This window comes from Vipera ursinii (assembly GCF_947247035.1).
Source record: "Vipera ursinii genome assembly, chromosome: 4".
NCBI lineage: Eukaryota > Metazoa > Chordata > Lepidosauria > Squamata > Viperidae > Vipera > Vipera ursinii.
Window position 1 is genome coordinate 3,598,458 of NC_139514.1, and position 27,012 is coordinate 3,625,469.

The window sequence follows — 27,012 nt, forward strand, 5'->3', positions numbered from 1 at the left end:
GAATCTCAAGTTATTGCTAATTTCCCCCCACCCCACCCCACCCCACCTTGTCTGGAAAATCACCACCACCCCATTTGGGAGAGGATGTTGAGAAAGCTCCTTTTTCACTATGACACTGAAGGCTACCAAACGTCTGCAGATGCATTCAAAAAGCAGTGAGTCATCAAAAATTTCCTTCTCTTGCGAATTCAGGCAGAGCTGAAAGGGCTTCATGCAAACTTCAGCCAAGCATGTAGAGCAGAGTCACAAAGATAATCAGGGGTCTGGGGGCTAAATTGTAGGATGAATTGCTAAGGGAAGTAGGCACGTCTGAAAAAGAAACAGTCTGGGGGTGTGTGTGACATGATAGCAGTCTTCCAATATCTCAGGGGCTGCCCCAAAGAAGATGGGGGTCACCCTATTCTCCAAAGCACCTGAAGGCAGGACAAGAAGCAACGGATGGAAACTCATCAAGGAGAGAAGCAACCTGGAACTAAGGAGAAACTTCCTGACAGTGAGGACAATTAACCAGTGGAACAACCTGCCTCCAGAAGTTGTAGGTGCACCAACACTGGAGGTTTTTAAGAAGAGACTGGACAGCCATTTGTCTGGGATGGTATAAGTCTCCTGTCTCGGGCAGGGGGTTGGACTAGATGACCTCCAAGGTCCCTTCCAGCCCTATGATCCTATCTTCATCTGACAGCATCACAAATAGTTTGGATAACTTCTACCAAGAAAGCACCTCCCAAATGCAGAGAGGATCTGAAACCAATAATTTGAAGAAAAACTAAGCAGATTGAGAAGAAGCTTGATATAATAATAATAATAATAAAATAATAATAATAATAATAATAATAATAATAATAATAATAATAATAATAATAATAATAATAATAACAGCAGCAGCAGCAGCAGCAGCAATGTTGGACGGGATCTTGGAGGTCATCTAGTCCAACCCCCTGCTCAGGCAGGAAACCCTATACCAATTTGGACAAATGGTTGTCCAATCTCTTCTTAAAAGCTTCCAGTGCTGGCGTATTCACTGCTTCTGGAGGCAGGTTGTTCCGCTGGTTAATTGTTCTCACTGTCAGGAAATCTGTCAGATAAAAGTGACTGGATTTTTATTGGGTTTGCTTTGTTTTGTTTCTAAGGGGAGAAACACCAGCAAACGTCCCTCACTTGGGAATGCATTGCTTTGCAAAAGCTAACCCGGGTTTCCACCTGCCACTGTAGGAATCTGACACATTTAGCAAAATGTGTAAAAAAGTAGGTTCCCCCGTCCAGTTGTGTCCGACCGACACTAGGGGGCAGTGCTCACCTCCGTTTGTTGGCTGAGGGAGCCAGCATAGTCCATTTTCCGTGGTCATGTGGCCAGCGTCACTTTATGGATGACTGTGACCTTCCCATCGAAGTGGTGCCTATTTGTCTACTCGCATTTGCATGCTCTCCAACTGCCAGGTGGGCAGGAGCTGGAGCAATAGAACGGGAACTCACCCTGTGGCCTGGCGCTCAGATCTCGAACCTGGGCTGTCAGATCTCCAGCTGACAGTCTCTTTAACCGCTCAGCCGTCGCACCCCATTTAGCAAGCGGGAAAGGAGAAATCAGAGGATTGAAAGAATCCTTAGTTCATCCCTTTTCACTTTACAGACAACCAAGTCGCGCCGGCAGCTTGGCAAAAGCCACCGAAGTGGTGGCAGATACTGAAGGACATCGCTAACAACACCCAAACACACAGCCACACTTAAGACATTTTTAAGAAGAGACTGGACAACCATTTGTCTGAAACGGTATAGGGTCTCCTGCCTGAGCAGGGGGGTTGGGCTAGATGACCTCCAAGGTCCCTTCCAACTCTTGTTATTCTATTGCCCAGTCCGAAGTGGCTTTCCAACAGGGCAAAGAAATATGGAGCTGGGAATGTCTGGTGGGCAGGAAGAGGGCAAGGCGGGACCCTCCGTAGCAGTTCACAAAGTATATCTAATAAGTATGTGGATAATTGTTTTAGTCCGGCAAGATTCAGTCCGTAGGTGAAGAGCAATAAAGAAACTACTCAGAAGTGCTCCAGGTGTGGTTTTTGGTTTCCTGCCTGAACAGGGGGTTGGACTAGAAGACCTTCAAGGTCCCTTCCAACTCTTCTCTTCTCTTCTGTAATTCTCTTCTCTTCTGTTCTATTCTGTAATTCTAGTCTAGTCTAGTCTTCTATAATTCTATTCTAGTCTATTCTGTAATTCTATTCTATTCTAGTCTCGTCTATTCTGTAATTCTAGTCTAGTCTATTCTGTAATTCTAGTCTAGTCTATTCTGTAATTCTAGTCTGTTCTGTAATTCTATTCTATTCTATTCTATTCTATTCTATTCTATTCTATTCTATTCTGTAATTCTAGTCTATTCTATTCTATTCTATTCTGTAATTCTATTCTATTCTATTCTATTCTATTCTATTCTGTAATTCTATTCTATTCTATTCTATTCTATTCTGTAATTCTATTCTATTCTATTCTATTCTATTCTATTCTATTCTATTCTATTCTATTCTATTCTATTCTATTCTATTCTATTCTATTCTATTCTATTCTAGCCTAGCCTAGCCTAGCCTAGCCTAGCCTAGCCTACTCTTTTATCCTGTAGGTGAAGTATGAGCCTCTATCCAAATTAATTACAGGAAGTCCTCGACTTACAACCACAACCGAACCCAAATTTCAGTTGCTAAGCATTAGTTAAGTGAGTTTGGCCCCATTTTACCACCACTCTCGCCACAGTGGTTAAGTGAATCACTGCAGTTGTTCAGCTAGTTAACGTGGTTGTTAAGTGAATCTGGCTTTCCTCATTGACTTTGCTGGTCCGAAAGTCGCCAACGGTATGCTGCTGCAACGGACATAAGTCGAGGACTATCTGCAGCCTTTTTGGGGATGCAAAGGAACGGATGCCGAGATTGTCGAGAAGGCGCCCTCGTCCTGGGGTCAAATGCTCCCAATTTCGTTCGATTAAAGCCTACCGGCTCACATCACGCCAGATGTCGCACAGCAAAATGAGGGTAGCTAACATGGATGAGAAATTCCATTTGGGAGGCTCAGGCAGGAGAGTCTGTTTTTCATTAAGGAGACATTACAAGAGTAGAAATTATTTCAAGGGACGCTTGCCAAGCTAAAATCTCCTTCAGGATCATCAATCAGGAAAGACAGTCTAGCGCAGTGCTTGTTTCTCAGCCCTTTGGCAAAGTTAAGATGGGTGGACTTCAACTCCCAGAATTCCCCAGGCGGCATGCATGGACCTTCACTGTGGGGTCCCTGGTGCTCTCTGAGCTGGGTGGTGTTCTTGCAGATGTTTCGTTACCCAACTAGGTGACATCATCAGTGCTAGAAGGGAGTGGGATTTGTCTTCTGCAAGCCAGCCACTTGTATATAGACGGAAAGCAAACCCCACTCCCTTCTAGCACTGATGATGTCACCTAGCTGGGTCATGAAACGTCTGCAAGAAAAAAACCAAGTTCAAAGAGCACCAAGGACCCCACATTCTTCCTCCTCCTCTTCCTCCTCCTCCTCCTCTTCCACAAACCCCTTCCCCTTCTAGCACTGATGAAGTTACCTAGTTGGGTCATGAAACATCTGCAAGAAAACCATCAAGCTCAGAGAGAACCAAGGATCCCACAGTCCTCCTCCTCCTCCTCCTCCTCCTCCCCACAAGCCCCCTTCCCTTCTAGCACTGAGGATGTTACCTAGTTGGGTAATGAACTGCCTGTAAGAAAACAACCAAGCTCAGAGACCACCAAGGACCCCAGTTCTCCTCCTCCTCCTCCTCTACAAACCCCACTCCCTTCTAGAACTGATGATCTTACCTAGTTGGGTCATGAAACGTCTGCAAGGAAACAACCCAGCTCAGAGAGCACCCAGGACCCCACAATCTTCCTCCTCCTCCTCTTCCTCCTCCTCCTCCTCCTCCCCCCCCCTCCTCCTCTACAAACCCCACTCCCTTCTAGAACTGATGATCTTACCTAGTTGGGTCATGAAACGTCTGCAAGGAAACCACCCAGCTCAGAGAGCACCCAGGACCCCACAATCTTCCTCCTCCTCCTCTTCTTCCTCTGTAGAAACCCCATTCCCTTTTAGCACTGATGATGTTACCTAGCTGGGTCATGAAATGTCTGCAAAGAGCAGACATGTTCAAAGAGCACCAAGGACCCCACAGTTCTCCTCCTCCTCCTCCTCCTCCCTTCTAGCACTGATGATGTTCCCTAGTTGGGTCCTGAAGCGTCTGCAAGAAAACCACCCAGCTCAGAGAGCACCAAGGACCCCACAGTCGTCTTCCTCCTCCCTTCTAGCACTGATGATGTCGCCTAGCTGGGTCGCGAAACGTCTGCAAGAAAACAACCAAGTTCAAAGAGCACCAAGGACCCCACAGTCCTCCTCCTCCTCCTCTCCACAAACCCCACTCCCTTCTAACACTGATGACGTTCCCTAGTTGGGTCACGAAACGTCTGCAAGAAAACAACCCAGCTCAGAGAGCATCAAGGACCCCACAGTTCAGCCCTGAGCGACAAATATTCTCCTTTTATGGATTTTACTCCCAGAATCCCCCAACCAGCTTGCATGGCCTTCCACTCCCAGAATTCCCCAGCCAGCATGCAGGCTGAAACAAGGACAAGCCTGACCATCGGTGTGCCTCAAAGAGTGGCTGAAGAAGGCTAACAGATAATAAATTGAACCGGAAACATGCCGCAAAGAGGCGAAAGTTTAATCTTTGTTGTTCTTATCCTGATCTTTCAACAATGATCTTCTTATTTCCCCTGCTTTCTTTTATATTATATTTTGACAAAAGAGGGGGGGGGAAGTTTGCACTTCTCACCCATTTAGGCCCCAAGACTGTAGCACCCTGCATGCTTGAGCAAATCTGTACCCCAATAAGGACCAGTAACTTAATTGCTAATTGTTAAAAAAACAAAACGCAAACAGCTAATGAAACCCAGATGCTTGGAAAAGAGAATTCCTTTTCCACCACCACAGACTGTATTTCAGCCAGGTTTTTTTTTTCCTAGCAGGAAATGATTTTTCTTTTGCTGTATTTGTTTATTTTGCGGGAGTCGGTCAAGTACAAACTCTCGGGTCATAAAGATAAGATTAAATTTCTTCTGAGTCAAGTTGGACTCTTCTGTCTTCGTACACTCAGCCATGTCGTTTTCTTGGCAACCACAGGGACACAAATGTGGTTTTTCTCTATTTTTTTTTCCTGAAAGTTGGCTAGTGGCTCTTAATCTACAGCTAGCCTTTATTCCTTAATTGCTTCCAGAATAACAGAATAAGAAGTTGGAAGGGACCTTGGAGGTCATCTAGTCCAACCCCCCGCTGAGGCAGGAAACCCTATACCATTTCAGACAAATGGCTGGCCAGTCTCTTCTTAAATACTTCCAGTGTTGGAGCATTCACACCTTCTGGAGGCAGGTGGTTCCACTGGTGAATTGCTGACAGCTATCCATGACTAACGACCATAATGAAGCCTGCCCATTACGGTTGAAAGTCACGATGTCCATTAAGTGAAGCGTTCACGTGATCGCCATACTAACATTCCCTCCCCATCCCTGTTCTCCCGGGTGTGGTCATTAAATGAATGTGCAGGTTGTTAAGAGGAACACAGGGTGCCTCGCGGTGGGGGATGCCCTGGGAGACATAGTGCAAAACCTACCATGGGCCTGCCCATGCCTCTCCCATCCCCTAAACCAGGGGTCTTCAAACTTGGCCCGTTTATGACTTGTGGACTTTAACTCCCAGAATTCCTCAGCCAGCATGGGGGAACTATGGCCCCTTCATGACTCGTGGACTTCGACTCCCAGAATTCCTGAGCCAGCATGGGGGAACTATGGCTCCATCATGACTTGCAGACTTCAACTCCCAGAATTCCTCAGCCAGCATGAGGGAACTTTGGCCCTTTCATGACTCGTGGACTTCAACTCCCAGAATTCCTGAGCTAGCATGGGGGAACTTTGGCCCTTTCATGAATTGTGGACTTCAACTCCCAGAATTCCTGAGCTAGCATGGGGGAACTTTGGCTCCTTCATGATTTGCAGACTTCAACTCCCAGAATTCCTCACCCAGCATGAGGGAACTATGGCCCCTTCATGATTTGCAGACTTCAACTCCCAGAATTCCTCACCCAGCATGAGGGAACTATGGCCCCTTCATGACTTGTGGACTTCAACTCCCAGAATTCCTCACCCAGCATGAGGGAACTATGGCCCCTTCATGACTCGTGGACTTCAACTCCCAGAATTCCTGAGCCAGCATGAGGGAACTATGGCCCCTTCATGACTCGTGGACTTCGACTCCCAGAATTCCTGAGCCAGCATGGGGGAACTATGGCTCCATCATGACTTGCAGACTTCAACTCCCAGAATTCCTCAGCCAGCATGAGGGAACTTTGGCCCTTTCATGACTCGTGGACTTCAACTCCCAGAATTCCTGAGCTAGCATGGGGGAACTTTGGCCCTTTCATGAATTGTGGACTTCAACTCCCAGAATTCCTGAGCTAGCATGGGGGAACTTTGGCTCCTTCATGATTTGCAGACTTCAACTCCCAGAATTCCTCACCCAGCATGAGGGAACTATGGCCCCTTCATGACTTGTGGACTTCAACTCCCAGAATTCCTCACCCAGCATGAGGGAACTATGGCCCCTTCATGACTCGTGGACTTCAACTCCCAGAATTCCTGAGCCAGCATGAGGGAACTATGGCCCCTTCATGACTCGTGGACTTCAACTCCCAGAATTCCTCACCCAGCATGAGGGAACTATGGCCCCTTCATGACTCGTGGACTTCAACTCCCAGAATTCCTCACCCAGCATGAGGGAACTATGGCCCCTTCATGACTCGCGGACTTCAACTCCCAGAATTCCTCAGCCAGCATGCCCTTTATAAATACACTAACTAAGGAGCCATAGGCATCCAGGCACAAACACACACACACACACACACACACACACACACACACACACACACACACACACACACACAGAGTCTCTCTCACACGCCATTTTTGCATTAAGAACCCAAGGATCCCCGGTTTTTTTGTTTTTAAAAATCAACGATATCTGTTTTAAATTTTAACAATGACTGTCTTTAGGTAGGTACCATACTGTTTTTGATTTATTGTTGTATGCTGCCCAGAGACGCTTTCTGCGAGATAGGTGGCTATATAAATTTGATAGTTACAAAGGACGGGCCTGCTTCTCCCGTCTCCTTGACTTTTTAAAGAGTTGCTCAGGCTCCGCTCCGCCTGGTTTGAAGCCATCCGTTGTGTTTGCTTACAGGTCACTCCTTTCTTGAGCTAATCCATTTCACGGGTCATAAATTGTAAGCAACGTTTTGCTAGGAGAAAGCAAGGGAAAGTTTATTACGCCCAAGTCGAGTCAACCAACGAAGCCGGGATGCTTTCCATCCAGGGGCCTCAAGATAAGCCTGGAAGCAGCCAAGTTTGAAGACAACCCAGCATTGCTGAGGAGAGGACGGGGCCAAGCAGACTTACAAGCTACAGCACAATGAATGCGGCAAACCCAACTTTTCGACCTCGATTTCCAACTTTCGGGCGTTAAAAATAAAATTGGAACTCTGGATAAAACAGGCTGGAGGGTTGTGTCGCTTCACACCACACATTTGGCCACAACGGTGTATTAGCTACGTTCACCACCTTGAATTGTTTATAAAATAGGCATAGTTAGACAGGCAGTCTTCCAACTGTTCATTTAGTGACTGTTCAAAGTTACGACGGCACTGAGAAAAGTGACATATGACTGTTTTTCACACTTACGACCGTTGCAGCCTCCTCACAGTCGCAGGATTAAAATTTGGGCGCTTGGCCACTGGTTCGTATTTATGACGTTTGTAATGTCCCGGGGGTCACGTGATCCCCTTTTGCGACCTTCTGACAGAAGGGAAGCCAGATTCACTTAACCACCCTGTTACTCATTTAACAACTGCAGTGATTCACTTAACAACTGTGGCAAAAGTGGGGCAAAACAAATGTCTGGCTTAGCAACAGAAACGTTGGGCTCAGTAGCGGTCTTAGGCGAGGGCTACCTGTAATATATATCCAAATATTCACAGGATAATACTGTACATCCTGATAAGTTCATACAAGTGATAAAGAGGCTAACTCAGGGGTCTTCAAACTCGGCCCTGCAGGGGGACACGCTGGCTCAGGAATTCTGGGAGTTGAAGTCCACAAGTCATGAAGGGGCCAAAGTTTTCCCCATGCTGGCTGAGGAATTCTGGGAGTTGAAGTCCGCAAGTCATGAAGGGGCCATAGTTCCCCCATGCTGGCTGAGGAATTCTGGGAGTTGAAGTCCGCAAGTCATGAAGGGGCCATAGTTCCCCCATGATGGCTCAGGAATTCTAGGAGTTGAAGTCCACAAGTCATGAAGGGGCCATAGTTCCCCCATGCTGGCTGAGGAATTCTGGGAGTTGAAGTCCACGAGTCATGAAGGAGCCATAGTTCCCCCATGCTGGCTGAGGAATTCTGGGAGTTGAAGTCCACGAGTCATGAAGGAGCCATAGTTCCCCCATGCTGGCTGAGGAATTCTGGGAGTTGAAGTCCACGAGTCATGAAGGGGCCATAGTTCCCCCATGCTGGCTCAGGAATTCTGGGAGTTGAAGTCCACGAGTCATGAAGGGGCCATAGTTCCCCCATGCTGGCTCAGGAATTCTGGGAGTTGAAGTCCACGAGTCATGAAGGGACCATAGTTCCCCCATGCTGGCTGAGGAATTCTGGGAGTTGAAGTCCACGAGTCATGAAGGAGCCATAGTTCCCCCATGCTGGCTGAGGAATTCTGGGAGTTGAAGTCCACGAGTCATGAAGGAGCCATAGTTCCCCCATGCTGGCTGAGGAATTCTGGGAGTTGAAGTCCACGAGTCATGAAGGGGCCATAGTTCCCCCATGCTGGCTGAGGAATTCTGGGAGTTGAAGTCCACGAGTCATGAAGGGACCATAGTTCCCCCATGCTGGCTGGGGAATTGTGGAAGTTGAAGTCCGCAAGTCATAAACGGGACAAGTTTGAAGACCCCTGGGCTAACTTAAGACTGCAGTTCTTAAGTGAATCACGCAGTCATTAACAGAATCCAACAACCCCTTTCCTTGTCGGAAGCTGGCTTGGAAGGTTGCAAGTGGTAATTACATGACTTGGGATGCATTCATAAATGCACGCTGGTTGCCAAGCCTCCAAACGTTGATCCTGGGGATGGTGCAATGGTCAAAATCGTGAGGACCAATCGTTAATCACTTTTTTCAGCACTGTTGTAACTTGGAACAGTTGCTAAATGAATGGTTGTAAGCTGGGGATGAAGTGTAGTATGCCTCCTTCAGCAAGCTGCAACTTATCAGTTTTCCAGCAATAAAATATCCGCCAGCCTCTAAAGCCGTGAGCTGAATCCTTAAGACAGCTTTAAATTCCATCAGAGTATTTGCTTGGAATTCAGCCCAAATTGGAACGAGGAAAGAAAACTAATTTGAGGAAGCCAGGTGTCTCGTATTTTCTCCGCTTCTGTTCCTCACTTATTTTATTTTATTTTATTTTACATTGCTTTTTTCCCCCCAGTACTGAATTAAAGCTGTAAATTCTGGCTTTGGTAACCCTGCTAAAATCTGTCAGTTTGCAAGAAGCTGATTCTGGATTTGGTAGCCCAACTAAAATAAGAAGTCATAAGAAGCTCACTCTGGATTTGGTAGCCGAGCTAAAATAAGAGACTTCCAAGAAGCTCATTCTGGAATTAAGGAGAAACTTCCTGACAGTGAGGACAATCAACCAGTGGAACAGCTTGCCACCAGAAATCGTGGCCACTCCATCACTGGAGATTTTTAAGGAGAGGCTAGACAGTCACCTGTCCGAGACGGTATAGGTTCTCCTGCTTGAGCAGGGGGCTGGACTAGAAGACCTCCAAGGTCCCATCCAGCTCTATTCTATTCCAAATTCTTCCGAGCAGCTTGTTCTGGATTTAGTAGACCAATTAAAATATGGGGCTTCCATAAGAAGTTCCCTCTACTTTCAAGCAGCTTATTCTGGATTCGATAGACTCAGCTAAAACATGGGGCTTCCAACAAGCTCATTCTGGCTTTGGTTGTTGTTGTTGTTGTTAGCTGCGAAGTCGTGTCCAACCCATCGCAACCCTATGGACAACGTTCCTCCAGGCCTTCCTGTCCTCCACCCATCTTCTGGAGTCCATTTAAGCTCACGCCTCCTGCTTCAGTGACTCCATCCAGCCACCTCATTCTCTGTCGTCCCTTTCTTCTCTTGCCCTCCATCTTTCTCCTTCTCCTTCTCCTCCTCCTCCTTCTTCTTCTTCCTCTTCCTCCTCCTCCTTTGCTGCAAAGTCGTGTCCAACCCATCGCGACCCCATGAACAACCTTCCTCCAGGCCTTCCTGTCCTCCACCCATCTTCTGGAGTCCATTTAAGCTCACGACTCCTGCTTCAGTGACTCCATCCAGCTACATCATTCTCTGTTGTTCCTTTCTTCTCTTGCCTCCATCTTTCTTCTTCTTCTTCTTCTTCTTCTTCTTCTTCTTCTTCTTCTTCTTCTTCTTCTTCTTCTTCTTCTTCTTCTTCTTCTTCCTCTTCCTCCTCCTTTGCTGCAAAGTCATGTCCGACCCATCGCGACCCTATGGACAACGTTCCTCCAGGCCTTCCTGTCCTCTCCCATCTTCTGGAGTCCATTTAAGCTCACGCCTACTGCTTCAGTTACTCCATCCAGCCACCTCATTCTCTCTCGTCCCCTTCTTCTCTTGCCCTCAACCTTTCCCAGCATGAGGCTCTTCTCCAGTGAGTCCTTCCTTCTCATTAGGTGGCCAAAGTATTTTAGTTTTGATAGCCGAGCTAAAACAAGGGACTTCCGAACGACTCATTCTGGATTTAGTAGACCAACTGAAACAAGGGGCTTCCACGAGAAGCTCACACACTTCCGGGCAGCTCATTCTGGATTTGATAAACCAGCTAAAATAAAGGACTTCCAAGAAACTCACTCTGCCCTTGGAAGTCACCTTATCATCACATTTAATCCGGGAAGCGCCCCTTGTCTAATGGAGCAAGCTTATTCTTTATTGAATATAATGTAGAACTGCAATCTCTCGGTCCAGTTGGTTGTTGGTTTCCCCGCCCCCCGTCAGCCTGAAGCTGAGAAAAATGGACTTGGCAACCCCTGGGAAAGGCAGATGAACTTTTACCAGGAATTCATTTCTAGCAATCGATTGTCTCTTTGCAGCCTTTGGCCCCAGGTCCGACCGGATTTTCTGCATACCTGAGACTGTGAAGCTCAAGCGCTGGTAGGCTCTGTTGAAGAAGAACTTCCCTTAAAAGCCAACCCTGCTTTTAGGGTACTAAGAAAGGGTTTAAGAATAATAATAAATCTTTCGCCGTGGATCTTTTTTTTCTAAAATTGCGGGAGGAAACACAGCAACTCTGAATCTGCCTTTTTTTCCTCTCTCCTTAATTAGATCTACCATCTAATGCAGGGTTTCTCAAGGAGGGCAGCTTCTAAACACGTGGGCTTCAACTCCCAGAATTCCCCAGCAAGGCTGGCTGGGGGATTCTGGGAGTTGAAGTCCACGCCTCTTAAAAGGCTGGCTGGGGGATTCTGGGAGTTGAAGTCCACGCCTCTTAAAAGTCACCCCACCTTGAGAAACACTGAACTAGGACAACTTTTCATGCCTTCACGCGTCACAACTCTTTGGGGTTGATCAAATACACCAGGATGAGTTTTGTGCACAGGCCAAGCCATCAACTCTGGTTCACAACCTGCATTACACTGGAAAGCAAAGTGTGATTCAAAAAGTTAAGGCATTCTGTACTAAGCAGCTAATAAAACAATTTACTCCACACCTGCATGGTTGTTGATTTTTAACTCAACAATATAATGAGGACCCAGATTGTTGGGGGCAATAAGCTGACTTTGTAATAATGCTGCTTGTGGGGGGCTGAAAGCCCTAATAAGCAGGCATATACATAGAATGAAGGCTACTGCTAAGCACGTTGATTTGTGCTTAGATTGTAAGCAGCCCTGAGTCTTCGGAGAAGGGCGGGATATAAATGGGATTTAAAAAAAAATTCAGCAGTTGATTTTGCAGGCTAATTCAGTGTAGGCCTGAGTGGATTTTGGCTGATTTTAAAAAGTGAAGCAGGGCCAGACCTGATTACTAGTTGGACTGGAGACCACCAGGAGATCTCAGAGGATGCTACAATAGGACAAGTAACAGAATATAACCGAATAATAGAGTCGGAAGGGACCTTGGAGGTCTTCTAGTCCAACCCCTTGCTCAGGCAGGTAACCTTATATACCATTCCAAACAAATGGTTGTCCAGTCTCTTCTTAAAAACGTCCAGTGATGGGGCACCCACAACTTCTGGAAGCAAATCCTTTCCTTAATTAATTGTTTTTACTTTCAGGAAATTTCTCCGTAGTCCTAGGTTGCTTCTCTCCATAATAATAATAATAATAATAATAATAATAATAATAATAATAATAATAATAATAATAATAATAATAATAATAATAATAATAATAACAACAACAACAACAACAACAACAATAATAATAATAATAATAATGATAATAATGATAATAATTTATTTTTTATTTTTATTTTTAATTCCATTTATATCCTGCCCTTCTCCAAAGACTCAGGGCGGCTTACAAGCTTAATAATAATAATAATAATAATAATAATAATAATAATAATAATAATAATAATAATAATAATAATAAGAAGAAGAAGAAGAAGAAGAAGAAGAAGAAGAAGAAGAAGAAGAAGAAGAAGAAGAAGAAGAAGAAGTAGTAGTAGTAGTAGTAGTAGTTGTTGGAAGGGAACTTGGAGGTCATCTAGTCCAACCCTGATTAGTTTCCAAGTCGGAAAGAACATCTGGCCAACGGAAGCCATTTTGCTAATTCTGAGGGGGAAAAAAAATCTGCCCAAATTTGTGCATGAAGCAAATAATCAGGATCCAAGGCGGCTTAAAGGCAGTTTTACTTAGACCTCATCATTGTTCCCTTCTTATAAGAAAGGAACGGGGTGGGGGGATGGGGAAACATTTTTGTCAATCTATTGCAAATTGTCCACAGTTGCTGGGCTATTTTTCACTCTTTTCACTCAGGCCTGAATTTCCTTGTTTGGGCTCTTATAAGGCTTCAAACTGTTCCCTGCCGCTGGCTGCTTTCCAGGTGTCAAAATCTTCCAAGCATCTGCTGGGGGGGGGGCTGAGGGGGGTGGGAGGGGGAGAGAAGGCTGGTTTTCAAGGCTGAAGTATCTCCAAGCCAGGATGGTTTTAGTTTTGCTGATCTGATCCTGATTTCCCGCTCCTGTTACCAACCCCTTTTCTTGGACTTCATGCATTTTTTTTGCTACTCTGGAATCTGTTCAACTTTTCTCTTTGACAAATACAATAACGGTAGATCCTTTCCTTCCCTCCCTTTTCCCTTTCTTCTTCTCCTTCTGTCCATCCACTCCTTCCTTTCTCTCCTTGTCTGTCCATCCACCCCTTCCTTCTTTGCTCCCTTCCTTTCTTCCTTCCCTCTTCCCATCCATTCCCTCCTTCCTGTCCTTCTCTCCATGCACTCATTCCTTCTTTCCTTCCTCCCCTCTTCCCACCCATTCCCTCCTTCCTGTCCTTCTCTCCACCCCTTCCTTCCTTCCCATTCATTCCTTTCTTCCTGTCCTCTCTATCAATCCTTTCCCTTCCCTTCTTCTCCTCCCACCCTTCCTCCTTCTCTCTCTCCCTCTCCCTCTTTCTCTTTCTCTCTTTCTTCCCCTCTCTTTCCCTCTTTCTCTTCCTGTCTCTCTCTTTCTCTCCCTCTTTCTCTCCCTTTCTCTTTCTCTCTCTCCCTTTCTCTCTTTCTTTCCCTCTTTCTCTCTCTTTCTTTCCCTCTTTCTCTCTCTCTTTCTCACTCTCTCTCTTTCTTTTCCTCTCTTCCTCTTTCTCTCTTTCTCTCCCTCTTCCTCTTTTTCTCTCACTCTCGCTTTCTCTTTTTCTTTCTTTCTTCCTGTCCTCTCTATCAATCCTTCCCTTCCCTTCTTCTCCTCCCACCCTTCCTCCTTCTCTCTCTCTCTCCTCTCCCTCTTTCTCTTTCTTCCCCTCTCTTTCCTCTTTCTCTTCCTGTCTCTCTCTCTTTCTCTCCTTCTTCTCTTTTCCTCTTTTCCTCTTCTTTCTCCTCCCTCTCTCTCCCTTTCTCTTTCTCTCTCTCCCTCTTTCTTTCCCTATTTCTCTCTTTCTTTCCCTCTTTCTCTCTCTTCTCACTCTCTCTTTCTCTTTCCTCTCTTCCTCTCTTTCTCTCTCTTTCTCTCCCTCTTCCTCTTTTTCTCTCTCTCGCTTTCTCTTTTTCTTTCTTTCTTCCTGTCCTCTCTATCAATCCTTTCCCTTCCCTTCTTCTCCTCCCACCCTTCTCCTTCTTCCTCCTTCCTCTTCTTCCTCTCTCTCTCTCTCTCTCTCTCTCTGTCTCTCTCTCTCTCTGTCTCTCTCTGTCTCTCTCTCTCTCTGTCTCTCTCTCTCTCTCTCTCTCTCTCTCTCTCTCTCTCTCTCCCAGTACAAATGTTTTCATTTTCTAGAATTTCATACCCAGCCATGCTGGGAAACGAATCCTTGCCTCAGGCCTCAGGCATTCAATACTTAAAATATTAAAAAGTTTGGTACACAGCAGCAGCTGTTGAACATCTGGAGAGCTGCCTCTGGAGTAAACAGTGGCAAGTCACTCCGAATCTGTTTATCTGCCAAGCCAGCTTCCCTTTCATTTGGCAATTTTTGAGAACTTTGGCAATCCATCACCATCATTAACCACACACGGTGGTTCACAGTCACAGCCAACGACTGAGCTCTTAAGGCAGTTGTGGAATTGGATTGTGTGAACCAGGAGAAGCGACGCTAACCACAATCTCCGCAGCCCACCTTCTGAACAACTTCCTGGTTTTCCCCCCCCCCTCTACAGGTAGTCCTCAACGTACGACGACAACAACGGAGCCCCAGATTTCTGTGGTTGAGTCTGACATTTGCAGAGAGCTTAGCCCCACTTCACGACCTTTCTTAGCACAATTGGAACAGCAAATCGCTACAGCTGATAAAAGTTAGTAACTCGGTTGTTAAGTGAATCTGGCTTCCCCATTGCTTTGCTTTGTCGGGAGGTCGCAAAAGGGGATCACATGACCTCGGATATAGCAACCGTCATAAATACTAGCCGGTTGCCAAGCGTCTGATTTGGATCACCTGATCCTGGGGATGCCGCAGAAAAAACAAAACAACCACGGTCCTAAGTCACTTTTTCCAGCGCCATTGTAACTTTGAACAGTCGCTAAATGAACTGTTGTAAGTTGAGGACTCCTGTATTCCTTCAGGGCACCAAAGGAGGACAAAATGATCTTGTAAAACGATCATCAAAGCCCTTTCCCAACCAATGGTCATTTTACCTAGGGGTGAGGGGAGTTGTTTTCTGGATTCCAAGAAAGCATCTGATTTGAAGGACAGGGAGGAAATATTGCGTATGTATGTATGTATAGAGAAGAAGAAGAAGAAGAAGAAGAAGAAGAAGAAGAAGAAGAAGAAGAAGAAGAAGAAGAAGAAGAAGAAGAAGAAAGAAGAAGAGAAGAAGAAGAAGAAGAAGAAGAAGAAGAAGAAGAAGAAGAAGAAGAAGAAGAAGAAGAAGAAGAAGAAGAAGAAGAAGTTGTAAGGGACCTTGGAGGTCATCTAGTCCAACCCCCTGCTCAGGCAGGAAACACTCTACCATTTCAGACAAATGCCTGTCTAGTCTCTTCTTAAAAGCTTCAGTGTTGGATCATTCACCGCTTCTGGAGGCAGGTTGTTCCACTGATTAATTGTTCCCACTGTCAGGAAGTTTCTCCTTAATTCCAGGTTGCTTCTCTGCTTGATGAGTTTCCATCTGTTGCTTCTTGTCCTGCCTTCAGGTGCTTTGGAGAATAGCTTGACTCCCTCTTCCTTTGGGGCAGCCCCTGAGAGATTGGAAGGCTGCTATCATGTCCCCCCTCGTCCTTTATTAAATTTATATCTCCCCCATCATCTCTGGGCGGCTTACCACGTCTTAAGCACAAGAATGTAAAAACATTAAAAACGTGATAACAGCAGGAACGCTAAACAAATCGGAGAAAGTACCAGCGATGCAGAAACTCCTTAAATTAGACCTGACATCAAACTACGGTCTGTTTTCACGTGGGACCTTCTCTTCCCCCAGCCTTCACATTCCCCACCAAAAACCAGACAAGGGCTGTGTTGTTCTCTCTGAATTTGAAATGATTTTTGTCTGGAGGGTGAAGCTGAGAGAGATGACATTTCTCTTTTCAGATGGACAATTGCATCATTTCTTTTTTTTTAAAAAAAACCCCACAAAAAACAAAAATGCAGTCATCCGGGCTGTGCAATCCACGCATTAAAAGGCTGGGCGATTCCCAAGGAGATCACAACAGCAGGACCCATTGTCCTGCTGGACAGTAGGTCACAAAACATGATCCCATGATCCCCGGGACACTGGAGGGGATGCCGTTCTCCAGGAAGCTTGCAAAATAGCCTACATCTGGGAATGGTAGGTAGTCCTCGACGTACGACCACTGGTTTAGTGACCAAAGTTACAACAGCCTTGAAGCCTCTTACAAATGCTTTTCAGACAACCGTCTCTTGTCTCCCCACGGTCGTGGGATCAGAATTCAGACACTTGGCAACTGACTCGTATTTACGACGGTGGCAGTGTCCCGGGGATCACGGGATCATGTTTTGTGACCTACTGGTCCAGAAAAGTCAATGGGGGAAACCAGATTCACTTAACAACCGTGTTACTGACTTAACACCTGCAGGGATCCGCTTAACGACTGGATCCGCTTAACGACTGCGGCAAGGAAGTTTGCAGAAAGGGGCCAAAATTGGAGAAGCAAGGATTAACACTGGACAAACCAACAAGCAGAAAACTCTCAAGAAGAAAACCACATCCCCACCTATACTGGAGGGTCAAACTACTGGATATAAACAGGGACCCAAATCCCACACTCACTTGCACTGATGATGCTACTTAATTAGGTGGTAAAATGTCTGCAAGGAAATGTCTGCAACACCAAGGACCCCACAGTCCTCCTCCTCCTCCTCCTCCCAAACCCAAACCCCACTCCTAGCGCTGATGATGTTACCGAGCTGGGCAATGAAATGTCTACAAGAAAATATCCAAGCTCAAAAGAGTGTAAAGGACCCCACTGTTCTCATTCTCATTCTGCTCCTCCTCCTCCTCCTCCTCCTCCTCCTCCGAAACCCCCCTCCCTTCTAGCACTGATGATGTTATTAGTTGGGTAATGAACTGCCTGTAAGAAAAACAACCCAGCTCAGAGAGCACCAAGGACCCCATAGTTCTCCTCCTCCTCCTCCTCCTCCTCCTCCTCCTCCTCCTCCTCCTCCTCCTCCTCCTCCTCCTCCTCCTTCTCCTCCTCCTCCTCCTCCTCCCCGAAATCCCTTCTAGCACTGATGTTACCTACTAGGGTAATGAACTGCCTGTAAGAAAAACAACCAAGCTCAGAGAGCACCAAGGACCCCATAGTTCTCCTCCTCCTCCTCTTCCTCCTCCCCCTCCTCTTCTTCCTTCTCCTCCTCCTCCTCCTCCTCCTCCTCCTCCTCCTCCTCCCCGAAATCTCTTCTAGCACTGATGTTACCTAGTAGGGTAATGAACTGCCTGTAAGAAAACAACCAATCTCAAAGAGCACCAAGGACCCCATAGTTCTCCTCCTCCTCCTCCTCCTCCTCCTCCTCCTCCTCCTCCTCCTCCTCCTCCTCCTCCTCCCCGAAATCCCTTCTAGCACTGATGTTACCTAGTAGGGTAATGAACTGCCTGTAAGAAAAACAACCAAGCTCAGAGAGCACCAAGGACCCCATAGTTCTCCTCCTCCTCCCCCTCCTCCTCCCTCCTTTCTCTGTCTCCACAAAACCCCCTCCTTTCTAGTACAGATGATGTTACCTAGGTTGGCAATGAAAGGTCCCCAAGAAAACCACCAAGCTCAGAGAGCACCAGGGACCCCACACAGTTCAACCCTGAGCTACAAATATTCCCTTCTGCTGATTGTGATCAAGCTCCTTCGATTAGGGAACCAGATGTAAGGCTGAAGGAAGTGAGAGCGAAAAAGACAAAAGTTCAAAGGTCTCCGTGACCCTGTCCCATCAAGCGCGGTTGAGCACTGAACGTCTCAAGAGATGAAGACCCCAACAAATTTCAGGACCCATCTCCCCAGTTGGCCTTACTTTGGGTCGCTTCCACTGTATCCCTTGAATCCGAGTCTTGTAGAAGAGCGAGTCATCGTTGGCTGGAAAGAGCGGATCTTCAAACAGAATTTTCCTCCTCTGACAGTCCTTCTTCAAAGAGGAGTACCGCTGATTTTCATATGGCTTCACGGATGAGAACATCCTTCCCCGTCACTCCTAGAAGGAGAGAAGGCAAAACCTTAACAAGAAGACTCACAGGCAACAGACAGGAAAACCGTTGCACTCTGAACATGTCCAGAAGGTGACAGAAGGATGGGGAAGATCCTGCCCATCTGTGACGGATCCAGTCGAGATGATTTTTAGACACTAAAGAAGGCTCATAATTTCCTGACAGGGAGTACAATCAATCAGTGGAACGGCTTGCCTCCAGAAGTCGTGGGTGCTCCAACACTGGAGGGTTTTTTTTAAGCAGAGACTGGACAAGCATTTGTCTGTGTTAAAATTCTGTATATAGCCCTACGGGACACAGAGTGCACTGTCCACATGTGTTTTTCTGCTAAACTGTGAGAAGTAAAGCACATGTCGACGGTGCATTGTTTGTGATCTGTAGGGCTATATACAGAATTTCTAACAGGTTTGGGGCCCAGTCATACATATATATTTAATCCTGCAACCTCATCTGGTTGGCGGAGTTCTCAAAACACAGCATCCCCTTGGTGATGCAGCTGCCCCATGTTGTGCATTTGCACAATACACTCGACCATAAATGCTGGATTTGGACTGTGCATTCATCCACAAAATAAACCGAACCCAGATTCAAATTAGCCGAGCTTTCTGCGTAGCTGCAAGACCTTTCTCTGACTTGCACAGGGATGTATGAACGCAGCCATTTTGCCCACCAGCAGAACCAATATTCCTGCAGCAACTCTGGAAATCTTCGTGGGGAGTCAAGATTTGTACACACCTCTAAAAAAGGTAAAGGTAAAGGTTCCCCCGCACATGCATGCTAGTCGTTTCCGACTCTAGGGGCCGGTGCTCATCTCCGTTTCAAAGCCGAAGAGCCAGCGCTTGTCCGAGGACATCTCCGTGGTCATGTGGCCGGCATGACTAGACGCCAAAGGCACACGGAACGCTGTTACCTTCCCACCGCAGTGTTCCCTATTTTTCTACTTGCATTTTTACGTGCTTTCTAACTGCTAGGTTGGCAGAAGCTGGGACGAGTAACAGGCGCTCACTCTGCTACGCGGCACTCGGGATTCGGCCCGCCAAACTGCCGACCTTCTGATCGACAAGCCATTATATAAATCACACGTTCAGCTACCCAGCAATATCTGCCTTCCAAATGCTCTTCGAATTTTACATTGTTCTTAAATATCATCACCTCCTGAGGCTTCTTTGATTTGGCCACGGATCAATAACATTCAATAATATCCAATAATAATTATCTCTCTGATCAACAGAGGCCGATCACAGAAACCAGGTTGTCGTCTTTTCCTTGGTGTGAGAAAAAAGTCATAAGACAGGTAAGTCCTCGACTTACAACTATTCGTTTAGTGGCCGTTCAAAGTTACAACGGCCCTGAAAAAAGTGAGTTAGGACCATTTTTCACATGACCATTGCAGCACGTGATCAAAATTCAGACGCTTGGCAACTGGCTCATATTTACGACGGTCGCAGCGTCCCGCGGTTAGGCAATCCCCTTTTGAGACCTTCTCACAAGCAAAGTCAATGGGGGAAGCCAGATTCGCTAAACAACCCTGTGACTAACTTCACAACTGCCGTGATTCACTTAACGATGGCAAGGAAGCTTATAAAATGGGGGCAAAGCTCACTTAGCAACTGTCTTGCTTAGCAACAGGAATCTGGGCCTCAATTATGCTTTGCTAAACCACCGGTCGGTCGTAAGTCGAGAACTACCTGCAAAATTAATGTTGTTGTGTGCATGCAGCCATGCTGCTCTTTTCCACTAAACTAATTTAGGAGGAAGGAACAAAATTTTTTTAAAAAAATAAATAAAAAAGAGCTGCTTTTCCAGAACTTGAAATCAACGCTTCCTGATTTAACAAAGAGCATTGGTGGATTTCTAATCTGCTCTTCTCCAGTCTGGATCTAGTCCAGCGATTTTGGCCGATGGAATGTCCATTTCATGAAAAAAAAACCCCATCCATTTCTTGCTTGCTCTTTGGACCTTCTTCATAGGGGAATCACAATTTGCAACAAGAAAAAACCACAAGGAGGGAAAAAAATAGAATACAGATACCTTGGGTATGGCCAGTCTGGAGAAAAGAAGAAATAGGGGAGACTATAGTAGCAGTATTCCAGTATTTGAGAGGCTGCTACAAAGAGGGGGGTGGTGGTCAACTTAATTTCCAAAGCACCAGAGGGCAGGACAGGAAACAACGGATGGAAACTAATCCAGGAGAAAAGCAACCTGGAATTGACTTCAAGCTCCAAAAACATCCTCAAGGACAAAACAAAGCAATTTGATAATCTGGTTTCTTTCATATGTTCGCAAAGAGAAGTCCAACCTAGAACAAATGAGAAATTTCCTGGCAGTGTGAACAATTAACCAGTGGAACAGCTTGCCTCCAGATGTTGTGGGTGCTTCATCACTGGAGGTTTTTAAGAAGAGACTGGACAGCCATTGGTCTGATATGGTATAGGGTCTCCTGCCTGAGCAGGGGGCTGGACTAGAAGACCTCCAAGGTCCCTTTCCAAGTTCTGACATTCTACGTTCTACATTCTTTACAGACAGCACAGAAAAAACGATCTGATTTACTGCCACTGGGTGGCAAAGACTTGCCCCTTATAGGGATCATTTGAAAAGCATCCTGGGCAAACTTAGAGAATGTGCAGAAAGCCACTTTTTTTTGCTATTGAATCAGCTCCTTGCTGATTTAAATCCCCTTCCTTTTCGCTTGATTTAATAAAGTAGGCTGCTTGGATCTAAGCCCACCGTTTTCCTGAGGGATTACTTTTTCCCAGCAGGAAATGGCTTCACAACAACACGTGAAAAAAACCTTCCTCCGGGCCTCAACGAGATCATCAGGTCCACCCCAACGGAAGAGTTTGGGGCGAAAGAGAAGTGAGGCAGCAGTGTCGCCATGGGTACTAACCACGATTTGTTTTAGTGACTGTTCAAAGTTACAGAAGCCTGAAAAAAAAAGGGACTGGCAAATGGGAAGGTTTTCACACTTCCGACCGTTGTCGTCGCATCCTCCTGGTCCAAATTCAGACACTTCACAACTAGCAAATAGGGCTTAATCTAACAGTTGGATTGTCCTGGCATCATGAGATTCCCTTTTCTGACCTTCCCAGCTGGCTTCCGACAAGCAAAGTCAATGTGGTGGGACAGCCAGATTCGCTTACCAACTGCATGATTCACTTAACGACTGTGGCATAAAAGGTTGTAAAATGTGATGGTGGTGGTGGGGAAAAGCTCTCACTAAACAACTTCCTTGCTTACCAACATAAATTTTGGGGTCAACTGTGGTCGTAAGTCAAGGATTACAGGCAAATAAGTAAGTCAAGGATTACAGGCAAATCTAACCTCACCGAATCCCAGCACCTTGCTTAATAATGAAAATTCTGGTCTGGACATAAATCAAGGACTTCCTAAACGCAATTACGATGATTGCAACATCCTAGGATCATCCGATTGCCATCTGCCACCTTCCCAGACGGCTTTTGAGGAGCAAAGTCAGAGGAGGAAGCTAGACTCGCTTAAGGACTGCACGTTTTACTTAACAACTGCAGCGGTTGGCTTAACATCTGTGGCAAAAAAGGGTGGTTAAAATTGGGCGCAACTCTCTTTAACTGTCTTGCTTAGCAACCCAAATTATGGGCTGAGCTGTGGTTTGCTAAGCGACCCGCCGTAAATAGAGGACTGTTTATTCAGTTAATGACCAGCAAAAATTTGTAAAAAAGAAAAAAAATACCACACAAAAAGTAATCGAACAGAGGAAACAAAACAAGAGATAACAAAGATAAAATAACAGATTGCAACATGAATTGCTATAATGGTATTAACAGAAAAAATGGAATTGGAAGGCAGCGTCAATTCCCTGCGCCAGCGTAAAACTAAAATATTACATTATGAAGTAAAAATACATATCACCTAAAGCAAGATAGCTAGCCCGCATTAAACCCAAAGAGATGAATACAACAGAAGCCATTATTCCCAGGCTTCATTTTCAATGCGGCAACACAGAATTTTGGCTCCTGCACAAACGATAAAGGATTTGCAATATTCTAGATCAGAAGACGGTTCACAGCTAGAAATGGTCTGCACTGCTAGGAAATTTATATATTAGGGGAAAAATAGAAGCAGACCCCACGTCCCTATAAAACTGACAACCTAATAATACATGCAAAAAGTATGTATGTCAGCACCTGGGCAGATCTGCTCAGCTGAATGGATTTTTTTGGACTATCCTTATTTACTTTGCAGCAATGCAGATGGTTTTAAAAAAAAGGGTGGCTCCAGGCCCTTGCAAAATTTGCTCATTATAGTTGGGGAATTTTTGTTAAATGCCTGTGTTAACTTTCAAAAGTAACATTAATTTTTTAAAAAAAAAATATGGGTGGGTGAGATGTTTTATCCTGGAACCATCCATTTCTTTGCCTTATTTCTACTATTTTTACTTCCGTGACTGGGTTAGCAGTCAATGGCCCATCATTCTAACCCTGAGTGGGTTCCTTAATATCCCCCACCCCATCCCAAAAATGTGCATCCTGCAACAATGAGCAACTGATGTGAACCATTTCTCCACCATACTGCTTTCGAGACTTGTGTTTCTTAAGATTGGCAACTTTTAAGATATGTAGACTTCAGCTGACTGGGGAATTCTGGGAGCTGAAATCCTCACATCTTTGTTGTTGTTAGTTGCGAAGTCGTGTCCGACCTATCACGCCCCAATGGACAACGTTCCTCCAGGCCTTCCTGTCCTCTACCTTCTTCTGGAGTCCATTTAGGCTCACGCCTACGGCTTCAGTGACTCCATCCAGCCACCTCCTTCTCTGTCGTCCCCTTCTTCTCTTGCCCTCCATCTTTCCCAGCATTAGGCTCTTCTCCAACGAGTCTTTCCTTCTCATTAGGTGGCCAAAGTACTTGAGTTTTAGCTTCAGGATCTGGCCTTCTAAAGTGCAGTCAGGGTGGATCTCCTCTAGGACTGACCGGTTTGATCGCCTTGCAGTCCAAGGGACTCGCAGGAGTCTTCTCCAGCACCAGAGTTCAAAGGCCTCAATCCTTTGGTGCTCAGCCTTTCTCATGGTCCAACTTTCACTGCCATACATTGCAACTGGGAAGACCGTAGCCTTGACTATACGCACTTTTGTTGACAGGGTGATGTCTCTGCTTTTTAGTGTGCTGTCTAGATTTGCCATGGCTTTCCTCCCCAGGAGCAAGCGTCTTTTAATTTCTTGGCTGCAGTCCCCATCTGCAGTGATCTTGGCGCCCAGGAAAATAAAATGCCGCTTGGGGTGTGTATGAAAGCCCTAATAAGCAGGCATATACATAGAATGAAGGCTACTGCTAAGCTTGTAAGCCGCCCTGAGTCTTCGGAGAAGGGCGGGATATAAATGGAATTAAAAAAATAAAATCTGTCACTACCTCCATTTCTTCCCCATCTATTTGCCAGGAATTGAGAGGGCCGCATGCCATGATCTTCGTTTTCTTAATGTTGAGTTTCAAGCCAACTTTTGCACTCTCCTCCTTCACCCGCATCAAGAGGCTCTTTAGTTCCTCCTCACAACTTACAGATGCCAAGATTAAAAATTATTGCTCTTGCCTCCCCATGCATTTGATGGAGGGAGCTGCCGCTCACAAAAGCTCACCCCTTTGAATAAAACGTCTTCGTTGGAATAGGTTTCCCATTCTCCTCCTAATTTTGACCTCTCCTAGATTGCAGGTAGTCCTCAACTTACAACCATTTGCTTAGTTTGTAAAGCCACCCTGAGTCTTCAGAGAAGGGCGGGATATAAATGGAATTAAAATAAAATAAAATAAATAAAAAACTTGTCCTCATCCTTACAACCATTACAACCTGTGATCAAATCAGCATGTATGTACAACAGCTGCAGTCAGAAAGCCATTTGCAACCTTCTCCTGACAAGCAGAATCAAAGAGGAAACCCAGATTCACTTAACAACTACATGATTCATTTTTAACCAAAGGGCAGGACAAGAAACAATGGATGGAAACTAGTCAAGGAGAGAAGCAACCTGGAATTAAGGAGAAACTTCCTGACAGTGAGAACAATTAACCAGTGGAACTGCTTGCCTGCAGAAGTTGTGGGTGCTCTATCGCTCGAGGTTTTTAAGAAGAGACTGGACAGCTATTTATCCAGAATATATAATAATAATAGTAATAGTAATAGTAATAGTAATAGTAATAGTAATAGTAATAATAATAATAATAATAATAATAATAATAATAAGAAGAAGAAGAAGAAGAAGAAGAAGAAGAAGAAGTTGTTGTTGAAGTTGTTGGAAGGGACCTTGGAGGTCATCTAGTCCAACCCCCTGCTCAGGCAGGAAACCTTATACCATTTCAGACAAATGAGTGTCCAGTCTCTTCTTAAAAATGTCCATATGGGGCCTTCTGCTTAAGCCGGGGGTTGGACTAGAAGACCTCCAAGGTCCCTCCCAACTCTGATGTTCTATGTTCTACATTCTTTACAGAAAGCACAAAAAAATTATTTACTTCCACTGGATGGCAAAGATTTCCCCCCATTTGCCCCCTTCCAGCCTTATCCTATCCTATCCATTTCCTTAATTACAGCAAAAAAAGATAGTAAGATCTTTTAACAGCCACTTTGCTTTGCAATGGAAATTGAGGACTACCTGCAACACAGCTCTCCTTCTACAATACCACATCTGCATTGTGGATTTTTGCTATGATGTCAGCATCTTTTCCCTGCACCCCGCCCAGAGTCTCTTTGGACTAGGGTGGACACTAAACGCCGTAAAAGAAACACAATAATCACAAACACAAAAAAAGAAATAGTAGTTTTGTCTGCAAATCCCTCTTGCTCCACTGGTTTCTGAAACTTTCTAATCCATCCGTGCTGTCAAAACACTTGGCTGAAATAACGTGGCTCCAGCAGAGAAAAATCTCCCCAGTTGAGTCACGATGATACAGAGAAATCTGAATTTTGTAATGGATTTTTATTCGCCAGGTATAATTCAATGAAACATTGACTTTGGAGGGGGGGGAATTGTAGGGAGAATTCTCTCTTCCTCCTATGGAATACAGGTAATCCTCAACTGACAACCACAATTTTCATTGCTAAGAAAGGCGGTTGTTAACTGAGTTGCGCCCCGCTTTATGACCTGTTTTTGCCATGGTTGTTAAGCGAATCACTGCAGTCATTAAGGGGATCACAAGGGGATTAAGCAAATCCGGCTTCCCCCATTGGGTTTGCCGGTCAGAAGGTGGCAAAAGGGGATCACATGATCCCGGGACACTGCGACGGTCATAAATATGAGTCAGTTGCCCAAACTTTGGATCACGTGACCACGGGGATGCTGCAACAGTCTACGTGTGAAAAAGGCTCATAAGTCACTTTTTTCAGTTTCCACCGTGACTTTAAATGGTGGCTAAATGAAAGGTTGTAAGTCGCGGAGTGCCTGTAAACATAGGTCAATAAAGGCGAGGCACGCAGATTTCTCTCCTTTTCCCTTCAAAGGGGCGAGGTTCCTCCCCGATACTTTGCAAAGCTTTGCAAATAAGAAAACCATGACTCAAACTAGAGAAACTCTTTTGGCAGGAAAACACACACACACAAAGGTGTTCAGGGCAGATCCGGGTTAATGAAAGCCGCCGCTGAGCAAACTGTCCGTTTTTCAACCACAAGGAAACAAGGCGGGCCAACAATGCTTCTAGTCCTCATGATCTACCGATTCTTTAAAATGCTCATGAGGAAAAAAACCAGCAACGCAGCAGTTTGACTCTGGGGTCAATTCACACATCACACAAGGCCAAAAGTGGTTTGCTTGGTTTAATATAGTATGGTGAATCAGGCTGAGGTTTGAATAACTGTTAAGATATTTAAATAGTTGGAAGAGTAAAATGTATAATGGGCCAGAACACAGTTGCAGCTGATTGATTGGAGAGGGTGGGCTCCTGCATGAGGCAATCTACGTTATGATTGGTTGCTAGGTGTAAAGGGGGAGTTTCCCTTTTTTCCCGCCTTTTTGTTCTGTGTGCTCTCTGTGTTGTTCTGTGATTTACCTCATGATGTAGTGATGTGCCTACTTTGTTTGCTCTAAATGTAAATGTAAAATATATTTATTTATATAAAACTACAACTTTGTGTCAGCGTCTCTGACTCCATTTGCTGCACAATTCTCCGACAATAACCATGGGTCACTGAGTAAACCACAAAGAATACAAAATATCAGAGATGGAAGAGACCTTGCAGAGGTCATCTAGTCCAACCCCCCCCAAGCAGGAGACCCTATGCCATTTCAGACACATAATTCTCCAAACTCTTCTTGAAAACCTCACCTCCAATGATGGAGCACCCACAACTTGTGAAGACAAGCCATTCCACTGATTAATTGTCAGGAAAATTCCGTGACTTAGCAAAACTCATCAGTCTGGTCCCATATTTGCTGCATTCACACAACACACTTAACCTGGTTCCTGAATTAAGCCACCCTCTGGATTTCCAGACAGCCAGATCACACAGTATTCTAAGCGATGCTCCCAATGAACGACAGTTAAAACTAATAAAGTGGGTTAAACTATTTAAGTATAACTGACTTGTTTATGAATATCGTGTGAATCCAATTAAGGCCTAAGCCTTGGCCCCTAAACCAGAATGGCTGGG

General features: G+C 45.3%; 1 protein-coding gene across 1 annotated transcript in view; it reads right to left on the reverse strand.

Annotated features, from left to right (window-relative positions):
- CAPN5 (calpain 5) overlaps window positions 1-27,012 on the reverse strand; it is a 76,967-nt gene that overhangs the window by 43,860 nt on the left and 6,095 nt on the right. Inside the window, exon 2 of the mRNA XM_083362127.1 lies at window positions 18,218-18,394. Coding sequence (XP_083218253.1) covers window positions 18,218-18,379 — 162 coding nt within the window. The 5' untranslated portion in view covers window positions 18,380-18,394. The remainder of the gene's footprint in view (window positions 1-18,217; window positions 18,395-27,012) is intronic.